Source organism: Agelaius tricolor, unplaced genomic scaffold (assembly GCF_023055355.1).
Source record: "Agelaius tricolor isolate 1412-34295 unplaced genomic scaffold, bAgeTri1.0.p SCAF_14, whole genome shotgun sequence".
NCBI lineage: Eukaryota > Metazoa > Chordata > Aves > Passeriformes > Icteridae > Agelaius > Agelaius tricolor.
In genome coordinates, this window is record NW_027269274.1 from 1813974 (window position 1) to 1826332 (window position 12359).

The 12359-nt window shown below is 46.7% G+C and overlaps 2 protein-coding genes across 9 annotated transcripts in view; one reads left to right on the forward strand and one right to left on the reverse strand.

Moving 5' to 3' along the window:
* CRBN (cereblon) overlaps nucleotides 1-3662 on the forward strand; it is a 58762-nt gene extending 55100 nt beyond the window's left edge. For all 8 annotated transcript variants that reach the window (XM_071439304.1, XM_071439302.1, XM_071439307.1 and 5 more), the window contains one exon: nucleotides 734-3662. In XM_071439304.1, coding sequence (XP_071295405.1) covers nucleotides 734-917 — 184 coding nt within the window. In that variant the 3' untranslated portion in view covers nucleotides 918-3662. The remainder of the gene's footprint in view (nucleotides 1-733) is intronic.
* Nucleotides 3663-5157: 1495 nt separating this feature from the next.
* On the reverse strand, nucleotides 5158-10968 carry TRNT1 (tRNA nucleotidyl transferase 1). Its single transcript, XM_071439310.1, has 7 exons — nucleotides 10697-10968; nucleotides 9628-9821; nucleotides 8977-9115; nucleotides 8647-8773; nucleotides 8205-8398; nucleotides 7785-8035; nucleotides 5158-6286 (listed from the first exon to the last, which is right to left on the reverse strand). Exons 1-7 carry the CDS (start codon nucleotides 10839-10841, stop codon nucleotides 6038-6040), a joined length of 1299 nt encoding a protein of 432 aa, XP_071295411.1. The 5' UTR covers nucleotides 10842-10968; the 3' UTR covers nucleotides 5158-6037.
* Between the last annotated feature and the right edge of the window lie 1391 nt (nucleotides 10969-12359).

Sequence of the window (12359 nt, forward strand, 5' to 3'; positions counted from 1 at the left end):
TGGTACCCAAATGCAGCTGGGGATTGGTTTCCAAATGTAGTTTGGGGTTGTTACAAAAATTCAGCTGGGGATTGATATCCAAACCCAGTTTGGGGATTGTTATCCAAATGGAGCTGGGGTTTGGTACCCAAATGCAGCTGGGGATTGTCACCAAACTCAGTTTGGGGATTGTCACCCAAATCCAGCTGTGGATGGGTACCCAAATGGAGCTGGGGTTTGGTATCCAAATGCAGTTTGGGGTTGTTACAAAAATTCAGCTGGGAATTGATATCCAAACCCAGTTTGGGGATTGTCACCCAAATCCAGCTGTGGACGGGTACCCAAATGGAGCTGGGGTTTGGTATCCAAATGCAGTTTGGGGTTGTTACCAAATCCAGCTGGGGATTGTCACCCAAATTCAGTTTGGGGATTGGTACCCAAATGAAGCTGGGGATTGGTATCCAAATGCAATTTGGGGTCGTTACCCAAATTCAGCTGGGGGTTGTCCCCCAAACCCAGCTGGGGATTGTCCCCCCAGCCCACCCTGGGGCTGTCCCCCCAGCCCACCCTGGGGCTGTCACCCAAGCCCACCCTGGGGCTGTCCCCCAGCCCAGCTGGGATTGTCACCCCAGCCCCTTTGGGATTGTCCCCCCAGCCCACGCTGGCTCTGTCCCCCAGCCCAGCTGTGGCTGTCACGGCTGCAGCTGCTGCAGGCCCGGGCCCGTTTCGCTGACGCTGGCTCTGTCCCTGGCAGGTACGCCTGGACCATCGCCCAGTGCCGCATCTGCGGCAGCCACATGGGCTGGAAGTTCACGGCCACCAGGAAGGAGCTGTGTCCCCCCAGGTTCTGGGGGCTGACGCGCTCGGCGCTGCTGCCCCGCATGCCCGAGGACGCCGAGGACTCGGAGCGCGGCCGCTCGCCGCTGCTGTGCCTGTGACGGGGCCCGCTCGGGGCTGCTGCTGCCTCCTCAGCCCAGGAGCCATCCCCAGGAGCCAGGCCCAGCCTGCTCCCCGTGCTGCTCCTGCACAGGGGCCTCAGCAGACACCGGCAGGGAGGGCCCACGCGTGGGACGCCGGGGAATCTCTGAGCCGCGTGGACGCACCCTGAGACTGGACTTGTGGAATGCCCACCTGCAGTGAAGGAAGGGGGATGGAAACTAAAACCAAACTAAAAGCCCAAGAAGCAGAGTCTGCTTGCTGCAATATTCCCGGGATGGCAGATGGCACCTACCTGCTGTGGAGTGTTGGCCATAACACACTTACACGTGGTTTGCTGAGAATCCCTGTTCTAACTCTCTGAAGTCCTTCAGGTTTGCTGCTTGTGCTGTTTCTCAGCTTTTTTGCTGAATAACCGTGGAAGAGAGAAGCAGCCTGAGCGTTTCTGAGTGCTGCAATGTGCAGAAGCTGGAATTGCAGCTGCCTCCCAGGATGGGCCCCGTGGGGAAGTGTCTGTTCCTTACAAGTTGTCTCATCTGTTTAGTCCATTTGGCTTTAGAAGTCTTAAATTTTAAACTGTTGATAAGAAGTGCACAGGTCAGTCCCAGAGGGTAAACAGCATTGTCATGTTCTGTTCAGTGTGCTTCAATCACTTCCCCAAATTATTCCTGGTTAATTTACCACCAGGGTAAATTGGGAAGGACTCTAAAACACCCCACTGAGGTGATTTTTAAGTAGTACTTGTTGTGAGAAAGGGAAGGAAGAATCTCTTTTAATTATTTCATTGTAACTTTAAGATCATAAAGTAAAATTTCACGTTATCAACTTATAAAGAGCAAAAGTTTCCAAATAAAATAGGAATACAGGCAGTGCTTTTGTGGGGAGGTTTCTTGGTTTTTGGTTTGGTTTTTGTTTTGTCTGTGCTCCACAAATTGGGTGCCAATCTGGGGCAGCTTTTGCCACTGATTTATATTTTTTTTTGTCCTCTCAGAATGCACTTTGGTGATGGCAATGGAGATTTTTTTAGTGCTTGTGCACATAAACACTTGTTTTTCTCGTGAAGCTTTTATCATTCACTCTTCATTTCTTCACAGTGATGTTAAACTAGTCAAGTCTAAGCCATGAGCCACTGGCTGCTTGTTCTCTGTCAGGCTGCAGGCAGGTGTAGCAAGCACAGATCACTTCAGCTGAGGGCCAAGGCCAAGCCTGGCACACCTGGAGCTGGAAAAACACCCCAAACCATGGACTTGCTGCTGGCTATTTGTCATGCCAGGTATGTAGAGATTAATTGTGTAACTCAGGTTTAGTTCTTTGAAACTTTCTACCTCTGTGCTGCTTCTGTTCTTCTTAGACACCTTTAATTCCGTGCTCAGTTCCATGTGCAGTGCCCTGACTTGGCAGTGAACTGTGAAAAGCAGAATTTGGGATGTGGCTGTGAGCAAACAGAGGGTGATGATGGCTCATTTTCATCCAGAAAACATAATGATTGATATTGATAATGATTGATGAGAAGCTTGGAAAGCCAGGCACTGGTGTGAGAGGGAGACTGGATGCTCTGTGTGTGTGAATGCACTGGAACCAGGCCTGGCTTTCCCTCCCCCAGCACATCTGGGCTGTATTTTTGGGATATTTGGGATATTTTGTTCCTTCTCCCCCCAGAGTCCCTCCTGTCTGTTGCTCCTGTGGCCCTCAGTGGCCCTTGGTGCTGGCAGGAAGTGGGAGGGTGCTGCCAGCACCTTCTGCTGCCTTGGTGTGAGCAGTCACTGGGGGCTGGCAAGGGGAATTGCAAAAGCGTTTTCTCAGCTGTCACTGAACTTCTAAAGGTTCAGTTCTTTTGGCCAAGTCTTTTGGATTCTCAATTAAAAATGGCAATGTTTGAATCCAGAATTAGCATTTTTGGTGTTTTGTGTATATAGTCAAATGTAAACTAACGTAATGGAGGTAAGTCAGGAGTAAATTAATGCTAATTAAATTTCATTGTTGATGATGCTGTTCCATGTGCTAAACCTGTGCAGTGTTTGCTATATTGAGTGCATGACACTTCCCAGGTTGAGTCCTGTGGTGGTGAATCCAGTCCTTACTGGGAGCTGCCAGAGCATCCAGGTGTGAGCTGGGGATGGTTCCTTACACTGGTTCATATTTTCCATCCTTTTCTCTCTTTTGAAGAGAAAACTGTTGGTGGGAATTAGGGGAAAATTTGGGGCATCATTATGGAAAAATACAGCAACTGCTCATTGAGCTAATCAAAGGAAAGCAGATTTGGTGAATATTTATGCATTTACCCCCTTGATTGGCTGAGTAACTTCCTGCAGGAATGAATTAATGAATCCAATGGGCATGACTGAGGGAGCACAGGATTTACAGCACAGACTCATTTCCAAGCCATCACTGCAGCATCACCAACACCCCCAACCAGAGCCTGTAACTTTGCAACTTTTCATTTATTTTAGGCTCATTTTGACAAATAGGTAGAACCACTTGTACACTGGGTCTGAAATATTTCAGATACTCATTTGTTTTTTATTAATTTCACATACTCATTTGTTTTTTATTAATGCTCTTTTGGGATGTGCTGCAGTTCATTTGTTCCTCTCTTTGTCACCTTGAATTGCTCTGAACTGCTCCAGGGGTAGCCCAGTCTCTGCTTTAACTCTTCCTCCTCTCTGCCTTTTGGGACAACTTTTCTGACAAATCTTGTGGCTTGCAAATATTTGCAAAGAATAAAATTCAATTTGTTTCAAAACTCACCTGGTTTTGCTGATTGTCGGGGTGGGAAAAGGAAACATTTGGGTTTATGATGAGGTTTTGGCTGCAAAAAGTAAAAGTTTCACTTCCAGGTCTGTGCTGGCTCAACTGGCCCAGGGCAGAGAAGGTAAGGAATAGTATGGGAGAGAGGGGAGGTTGTCAGGTAATTAAAACCCATTGTGAATATCATTTAATTAGTGTAATAATCTGTTGGAGAACTTCACTTGACCATGTGTGTATCAAACCTCATACCTTCTCTCTCCATTTGCTATTTAAATAACCCATACTCTAAAAAGGAGAGTTTATTTAAACCCAGCATTTTTCCAGATCCTAAGCTGCCACTGCTTGCCTAAGATATGTGAATATTTTTTATTTCATGCCTTTCATTTTCCTAGGGGTTCATTTTAGTGGAAGATAAACAGAAATGTTTAATAGGCCCCTGGGGAGCCTCAAGCAGGGGCTGATGTTTAAAGAGGTGTTGGAACACAGGTGCTCCCTGCACTGGATTCCAAGCAGGGCTGTCCATGAAGGTGCTTGTGGAATAATCTGCTGTTGCTGTTTTGTACCAGGATCCTCTGTGTTATTAGTGAGGGATGGAGGAAATGGTGCTCCCCCTGTTTTTAGTGACCAGCTTGGCCAGATATCTCCAATTAAACCCATCAGTTTCTATTTACTAATAATGAAACTGGCTTTGAAATTACTACACAGTATCTATACTGTGTAGTAAATAATTCTGGTAAAGTCTCTTCAGGGTAATCATTACCAGCATCAATTTAAATAAATCATTCCTTGCTGTTCATATGCATGATTGGGGTTGTCATCCTAATGCTGGGGTACAAAGTTGTGCAGGGGCTCCCTGAGAGTGGAACAATCCTTCAGACATAAAGCAGAGATTAAATCTGGGAGCAGGATGGGACTCAGGCACACTCAGCCCCTCTCAGGGCTGGCAAACAGCTGCAAATTGAAGCTCAGAACTCATGGGAAGCTCTCCCTGCTAAGCTTTGTCCAAAATATCCATTTGGTCCATGCCAAGATCATAAATTTCAAGCTTTTCTCCTTAAAACTTCTCTCTCCAAGGTGAGTTGGACCCTGACAGTAATGTTGGGTGAAAGTGTTGATATTTTCCACCTCCACAGCCATTGGCCCCAAGCTGCACTTTGGTGAAATCCTGAAAGGACTCTACAGCCCTGAGTGTCACCTCCCCCCAAGGTTTCCAGAAATTACACAAAGGAGGCTTCAGTTTAATCACCTCATTAAATTGAGCACCATCCTGTTCTTGTGAGATTTGCCTTCCTAACAAACAGCCTTTCCCTTTTCCCTTGCTGGCTCCCACTAATTCCCAGGCACCTTCAGGATAATTCTTTTAAAGGAGCAGACATCCCAGGAAAATCACTTGTGTGAAAGCCCAAAATGCTGAGGTTTTTTTTTTTTTTTTTTTTTTCCCCAGCATTGCTCCAGTGTTGCCATCTAGTGTTGCAAAATGAGATCCAAGGAAAATGAAATCCAAAGGATTTTATTTGTTACCATGGTTCTGTAGGAAAACTTCAACCTGCAACAAGATTTGCACACACAAGAGCTGCTCCCAGAGACTTTTTAACAGCACACCAAAAACCCCAGGGACAGGACTACATTCATAGAGACCAGGAACAGCTCTGCTCCAAATCCCCAAATCCCCAAGCCAAGGAGCTGGATCTCATGTTAATTAACATTAAGAGTTTGTCTCACACCTGAAGTGGAAAATACAAAGTAGAACCTTCACCAGCTTGCTGTGGATTTAGTTTACTCAGTGATAAGTCACTGAAAAACTACTGAAAATTCATGATAATCACTCAGCCAAGTAATTCTTTTAACCTAAAAGTGATTCTGGAAAATAAAAAGAGTCCTAGAAAAGAGCCTGGTTGTCCATGGCAAGGCTGTTGGGAACTGCTGGATTATTTCCATCTGTTATCCAGCTTTAAGTACAAAAAGAGTTAAGGTAGAGCCCATTATTTCCTCACTTTCTCCTAGGCACATATAAACTCCTCCATGATTTGATCCAGAGGATGCAAACAACCTTTTTGGGGGGATTTTAGTTTTTGGGTTTTTTTGTATATAGAAAGTCAGAAGGAGAAAAATCTTGCCATCACCTCTCATGCCCTAAGTCATGATAAAATAGTAAATATTTATCACTAAGAATAGCAGAGAGAGGTTGAGAAGGTGGGATTTGGCAAACAATGTTTTACATTATTACAAAATGCAACCTCTCCTTGCAGAAGTTAGGGACCAGTGATGAAAATGTTAAATGTGACAAATGCTCAGCTGGCTGTGAGAGGCTCAGTTTCCTGGGAGCTCAGCTCCACTCAGCTCAGGGCACAAACAGTTCTGTTCATTATTCACTTCACAGCTTCTTCAGGCAGCTCAGCAGTTCCTCTTTATCCATGTGGTACCCACTCTTTTTCCACTCATCCCTCAGCTGCTGCAGTGCTGTCCCAATCTCCTTCCCAGAGGACACCCCCATCTTCCTGAGGTCGTGGCCACTGACAGGGAAGGAGGGCACGGTCCATGCCTGCATCTCCTTCAGCAGCTGCTCCTCTCCTTGGTACTTGAGGAGCTCAAAGATCTTGGAGTTGGTGTTGGCTTCCCTAGACTGGGAGAAAAAAGGAATAAAGAATGTTGTGTGAAACAGCAGAAACAGCTCTAAGTGTGCTCACATTGTGCTGTTCCCATTTCTCCTTGGTGGGCAGGATCTTGGCCAAGCTGGGGCTGTGGGAGCAATGCTCTCTCCTGCCTCACAGGAGTTCAAACTGAGCCTTGCAGGCTCTGGGAGATCCCTGGAGATCCCTGGATGCCAGGCAAGAGCTGTGATCCCTATCCCTCACCTTTCCTGAGGGAGACAGGCCTGGCCCTGGGGACTGCTCCTTGCCCTCAGGATCGGCAGAATTCAGCTGGAAATGACCTCACTGTGCTGTGGAAGAACATCCAGGCTGCCTAAGGAACATCACCCAAAATCACCCCAAAAAAATCACCATAAAAATCCCAAAAATCACCCCAAAACTGCCCCAAAAATATGCAAAATCACCCCAAATTCACCCCAAAAAATTGCCCAAAAATACCCTAAAAATCACCTGAAAATTGCTGTAAAAATCCCCAAAATCCCTCCAAAAATCACCATAAAAATCCCCAAAATCACGCCAAAAATCACTTTAAAATTGCTCCAAAATCACCCCAAAAATTGCCCAAAAATATCCTAAAAATCACCTGAAAATTGCTGTAAAATCCCCAAAATCCCTCCAAAAATCACCATAAAAATCACCCTAAAAATCACTTGAAAATTGCCCCAAAACCACCCCAAAAATTGTGCAAAAAAATGCTCAAAAATCACCTAAAAATTGGCCTCAAAATCACCTGAAAATCGCTGTAAAAATCCCCAAAATCCCTCCCAAAAATCACCATAGAAATCCCAAAAATCACTTACAAATTACCCCAAAATCACCCCAAAAATTGCCCAAAAATACCCTAAAAATCACCTGAAAATTGCTGTAAAAATCCCCAAAATCCCTCCAAAAATCACCATAAAATCCCTCCAAAAATCACTTTAAAATTGCCCCAAAACCACCCCAAAAATCACACAAAAATTGCTCAAAAATCACCTAAAAATTGGCCTCAAAATCACCAGAAAATCGCTGTAAAAATCCCCAAAATTACTCCAAAAAATCACCATAAAAATCGAAAAAATCACCCATAAAATTGCCCCAAAAATCACACAAAAGAATCACTGAAAAATCCCCCAAATCACCTAAAAATTTGCCTCAAAATCACCTAAAAATTGCCTTGAGAAGAACCCTAAGAATTGCACTGATTTTCCATTCACCATTCAGAGCTGAATTTCAGAGAGAAAAGCCAAATTGTCCTTGAGGGGCAGCTCCTGTTTGGTATTTCAGCAGGAGAGCACAGTCCCAGGGAAGGTCACAAGGGACTGAATGTGACATTTTCCAGCCTGACTGACTTTTAAATCAGCCCAAAATCTGCTCCAGAGCACAGGGTGCTCAGAAGTGCTACAACACAGCAGGATTGGTTTTTAGGAATGTCCTGCAATGAATTCAGCTCCCTGTGAAGCCCCAGTGGTGCAATGTGATTTCACTCACATCCATCAGGAAGTCCTGGTATGGTCTGAGTGGTTCTGGCCCTGAGCCTTTGGTTAATTCCTGCCTGTGCTTGACCAAGAAAAGGCCAAGGTTTTTTTCTTCCTTGGAGATTTTCAGCCTCAGGTCCAGGTTTGTGACATCATCCTTCCCCTTGAACAAGGATGTCAGGACAGTCATGGGTTTTGGAGACAGATTTTGGATGTTTTTACTGACTCTGGCAAATTCTTCTAAATTCCCACCAAGTGGTAGCCCTGAAAACACACAAAAAGTGCAAAGAAATGTTAGTAAGAAAAATGGGTGTTAGCACAGGATAAAAATAAAATCTGATTTCTGTGTAAACCCAAGTTTCATCTCAATTTGCCACAAAATTCTTTCTGTATAAGATACAGGAGTAGGAAGTCAAACCTCATTTCACTTTACCTATGTACTGGGCAATATCCAGCTCATACATAAGCTGAACCAAATGATTGACATGGTTTCCAAGAAGAATTTTTTTCAGTTCCACCCAAATCCTTTCTCCTGATATTCCAGCCAAGCCTTTGGCATTTTCTTTAATTGCTTCCAGTGTAATAGGTTCATGATCTCCAGGTTCCTCTGCAATTCTTCCATAAAATCTGCCAAATAAAACCCTTGGATGTTAGATTAGAAAACTTACAATTATTCTTACAATTTTAAGAATAATTAAAAACAAATAAAAAACAATTAAAAATAATTCTTACAATTATACAACTTATTCCACTTACAATCAAAAAATCATTTAGGTTGGAAAGGAACTACAACTCTTTTTACATCACTGGTAAATTTTTGCATGTTTTTGAAACTTTATACAGTTTATTTATCAAGGAAAGGCAAAACTTCTTACCTGAAGTATCTCAGGATTCTTAAATAATCTTCTTGTATTCTCTCAGCTGCCTTACCCACAAATCTGATTTTCTTGTTTTTCAAGTCTTCATAGCCATTAAAGAAATCATAGAGTGTCCCATCCAAACCTAGAAAAAAAAAGAAAAACCAGAATATCAATTAACAAATGTGGCTGACACAGTGAACCACTCTCCTTTGGAAATGAGAAGTGGAGTGATTCCAGCTGCTCTGTCAGATCATCTCACGCATTTACAGACCTTTGACACACACAGAATTCACTGGCAAAACTCAAATCCACTGCTTCATCTACGTAAGTGGTTTTCAGCTTTACCTAAAAACATGGAGTTGACAGTGAGGTCCCTCCTCTCAGCATCCTTGTGCCAGTCCGTGGTGAACTCCACCTCGGCGTGCCGCCCGTCGGTGACGACGTCTATGCGGAGAGTGGTGATTTCAAAATTCTGTTCATGGAGCTGCAAATCCCACAGACACCGTTACTTCAGCACAACCATGAGGAGACATGGCACGAAATTAACTGAAATGAAATGCAAAAGCTGCTGATTTTTCAGCCCTGTGTTTGTGTACAGTAGGTGGACACACGCACAGCAACGTGTGCGGGGTTTTCATACAGAGTTGAGAAATAGGAACTTCTGAAAATAAGCTTGACGTTATTTTCTACAGAGCCTGCAGAAATCTTCCTGCAGGAGAGGGACTAAGAGCAAGGTAGAGGAAATCAGGAGCAGGAAACATTAGGATCGTGTGTGGGCAGCCAACATTTTTTTTTTTCTGGTGATGACACAGCAGCATGAATGGGTTACATGAATTAAAACATGGTAATTACTTGAATTGTACAATGAATAATCAAAAAAATCACTACAGGGTTTAAAGCAGGGTCTCATTTAAACTCTTGCTGTGATACTTTCACAAATAAGGAGCAAATTTTCTACTGCACATCCACAGACAGGTAGAAAAGATCCAAACCAACCCTGGCAGTGATGGTTCCGTGTTTTTCTCCTTTGTTATTGATCAGACGAACCCCAGCTGCTGTGAACATTTCCTTCATCTCTGCTGGTGTGGCTGTGGTGGCAAAATCGATGTCCTGTGGTGTCACTCCGCTCAGTAAATCCCTCACAGCCCCTCCTGCTATTCTCAGCTCGTAGTTCTTTTTCTCAAACAGTTCTGGGAAGGGAAGGAAAACCAAACAGCAATAAACTCACAGCACAAAATTAAGATCATAGATGTAGGAATAAACACTCCCTGCCTTCTCACAAAATTAAGATCATAGATGTAGGAATAAACACTCCCTGCCTTCTCACAAAATTAAGATCATAGATGTAGGAATAAACACTCAAATGTGCAGGAAGCAGCAAATAACTCACAGCTTCATGCAAAATGCACTAATTCATGGCACAGCTAAGCACCCACAGGTATTTTCCCTGTCATTCTGATTTATTTTTCTGAAGCTTTTTTTAAAACTTAACTATTGGCAGGTCTCGAATTGGTCCTGGGCACTCTGGGATGGGGATCATTTTGAACAGTCAGGGGCTGACAAAGGAAAGTAATTCAGATTATTTACAGCAGAGAACAGTGTGCCATGAGCCCAAATTTCTCCAGGAACAACAGGGCATCATGGAATCGGCCTACAAAGGGAAAAACGAGCTCTGACATGTCCCTGGAGACTGGCTGAGGCTGTTCGGCCTGGAGAAGGCTCTGGGAGCAGAAAAATGCTCGGGGACACTTTCTGTCAGGACACGGAGTGACAGGACAAGGGGGAACTGCAATAAGGTGAGGGAGGGTGGGTTCAGGAGCGAGGTTTCCTTGTCAGGCTGGGGAGGGCCTGGGCTGGAATTCCCAGAGCAGCTGGGGCTGCCCCTGGATCCCTGGCAGTGCCCAAGGCCAGGCTGGACACTGGGGCTGATTGGGAGCAGCCTGGGACAGTGGAAGTGTCCCTGCCATGGCAGGGGTGGCACTGGATGGGTTTTAAGGTCCCTCCCAACCCGAACCACCCCCGGGGCTGCGCTCAGGGACATTTTCGGGGCTCCCCCCGCACTCACCGGCCACGCTGCGCAGCCCGGGCGTGAAGAGCGCCTGGAACTGCGGCGCCTGCAGCCTCATGGTGCCGGTGCCGCTCCCGCCGTGCCGCCGCCGCAGCAGCCGCAGCCCGGCCCTGCGGGGCACAGCCCAGAGCTCAGCCCACATCCGCGGCACGGCCGCCCCGGCCGCCGCCCCCTCACTCACCGGGGCCCAGCTCCCGCATCGGCGGCGCCGGCCGATGAGCTCAGAGCGGCGCCGGGCCGGGCATCGGCACCGCCCCGGGGCCGGGCTCGGGCATCGGCACCGCCCTGGAGCCGGGGCCGGGCATCGGCACCGCCCTGGGGCCGGGCTGGGGGATCGGCACCGCCCCGGGGCCGGGCTCGGGCATCGGCACCGCCCTGGAGCCGGGGCCGGGCATCGGCACCGCCCTGGGGCCGGGCTGGGGGATCGGCACCGCCCTGGGGCTGGGCCGGGCCCCGCTCCCTCAGCGGGACCGCCCCGACTGTGCTGAGCCGGGAGAGATTCATAAAAACCCTCGCGGAATCACTGAGTTGGGAGAGACCTTCAAGAGCATCGAGTCCAAGCCAGCCCCAACAGCTCAACTAAACCCTGGCACCCAGTGCCACATCCAGGCTTTGTTAAACACACCCAGGGATGGGGACTCCACCACCTCCCTGGGCAGCCATTCCAGAACTTTATCACCCTTTCTGTAAAACACTTTTTCCTGCTATCCAGCCTGTATTTCCCTTGGCGCAGCTCGAGGCTGTGTGCTCTGGTTGTGTCAGTGCTGCTGGAGACAGAGCCCAGCCCCAGCTGAGCACAGGCACCTTTCAGGAGCTGTGCAGTGATGGGGACAGCCCTGAATCTCCTTTGCTCCAGGCTGAGCACCCCCAGCTCCTTCAAATGTTCCTCTCAGGGTTTGTGTTCCCAGCCCCTCTCCAGCCTCGTTGCCCCTCTGGATGTGCTGAAGCATCTCAACGTCCTTCCCAAACAGACACAACACTCAGTAGAAGACATAAAATATTTCCCATGGCTTTGTCTCGGTTTAGAGAAAAGAACAGGAAAACTAGTTATAGCAGGGGGAAAAATATGTAGTTTGGTAATGGCAAAATAACTGGGATGGAATTGATGAGTTTCTTCTCCCCCTGATGAGAAGGAATTTGGTAGCATTTAAATGTTTGAATCATTGAAATCACAAAGGCATCGTTTTGGAAAAGCCCTCTGAGACCATCAGGTCCAGCTGGTCCTCAGCACTGCCAGGTTTGCCACCAAACCCTGTCCCCAAGTGCCACATCCAAAGAGCTTTAAATCGCCCCAGGGATGGGGATTCCTCCTGACCCAGAACCCCATCCTGTTCTGTGGAGCAGGTATCAGTGATATGAGTGATAATTGAGTATTTACAGCTATTAATGTGCACTTGATAATGTCTAAATGCAGCTGAGATCTTGCCCACATTGAATTACATCCATTTTCACCAATTTGGCAGAAGCTTGAATTGTGTCCTGGGCCCCAAAGCACTCTCCCCTCCAAGCTTGTGTCACCTGCACATTAATAACTTGGATGCCAGGGCTGTTAATGAGGGTGAGCCATTAGCCTTCTTCTCATCCTTCCTATAACTCCATCACATATGGCCCCACTTTCTGCAGGGTTGGATTCTGTCCCCTGTCCTGTTTGTGAGCCTGC

Excerpts from the sequence above, each read along its gene's own strand:
- TRNT1 (XM_071439310.1), bottom strand. The coding sequence starts at position 10,841 with ATGTGGGCTGAGCTCTGGGCTGTGCCCCGCAGGGCCGGGCTGCGGCTG. Across the intron at positions 9,116-9,627 it reads ACGGAACCATCACTGCCAGG|CTCCATGAACAGAATTTTGA; the intron begins GTTGGTTTGGAT and ends TGGGATTTGCAG. Across the intron at positions 8,774-8,976 it reads TGTCAACTCCATGTTTTTAG|GTTTGGATGGGACACTCTAT; the intron begins GTAAAGCTGAAA and ends TTTTTTTTCTAG.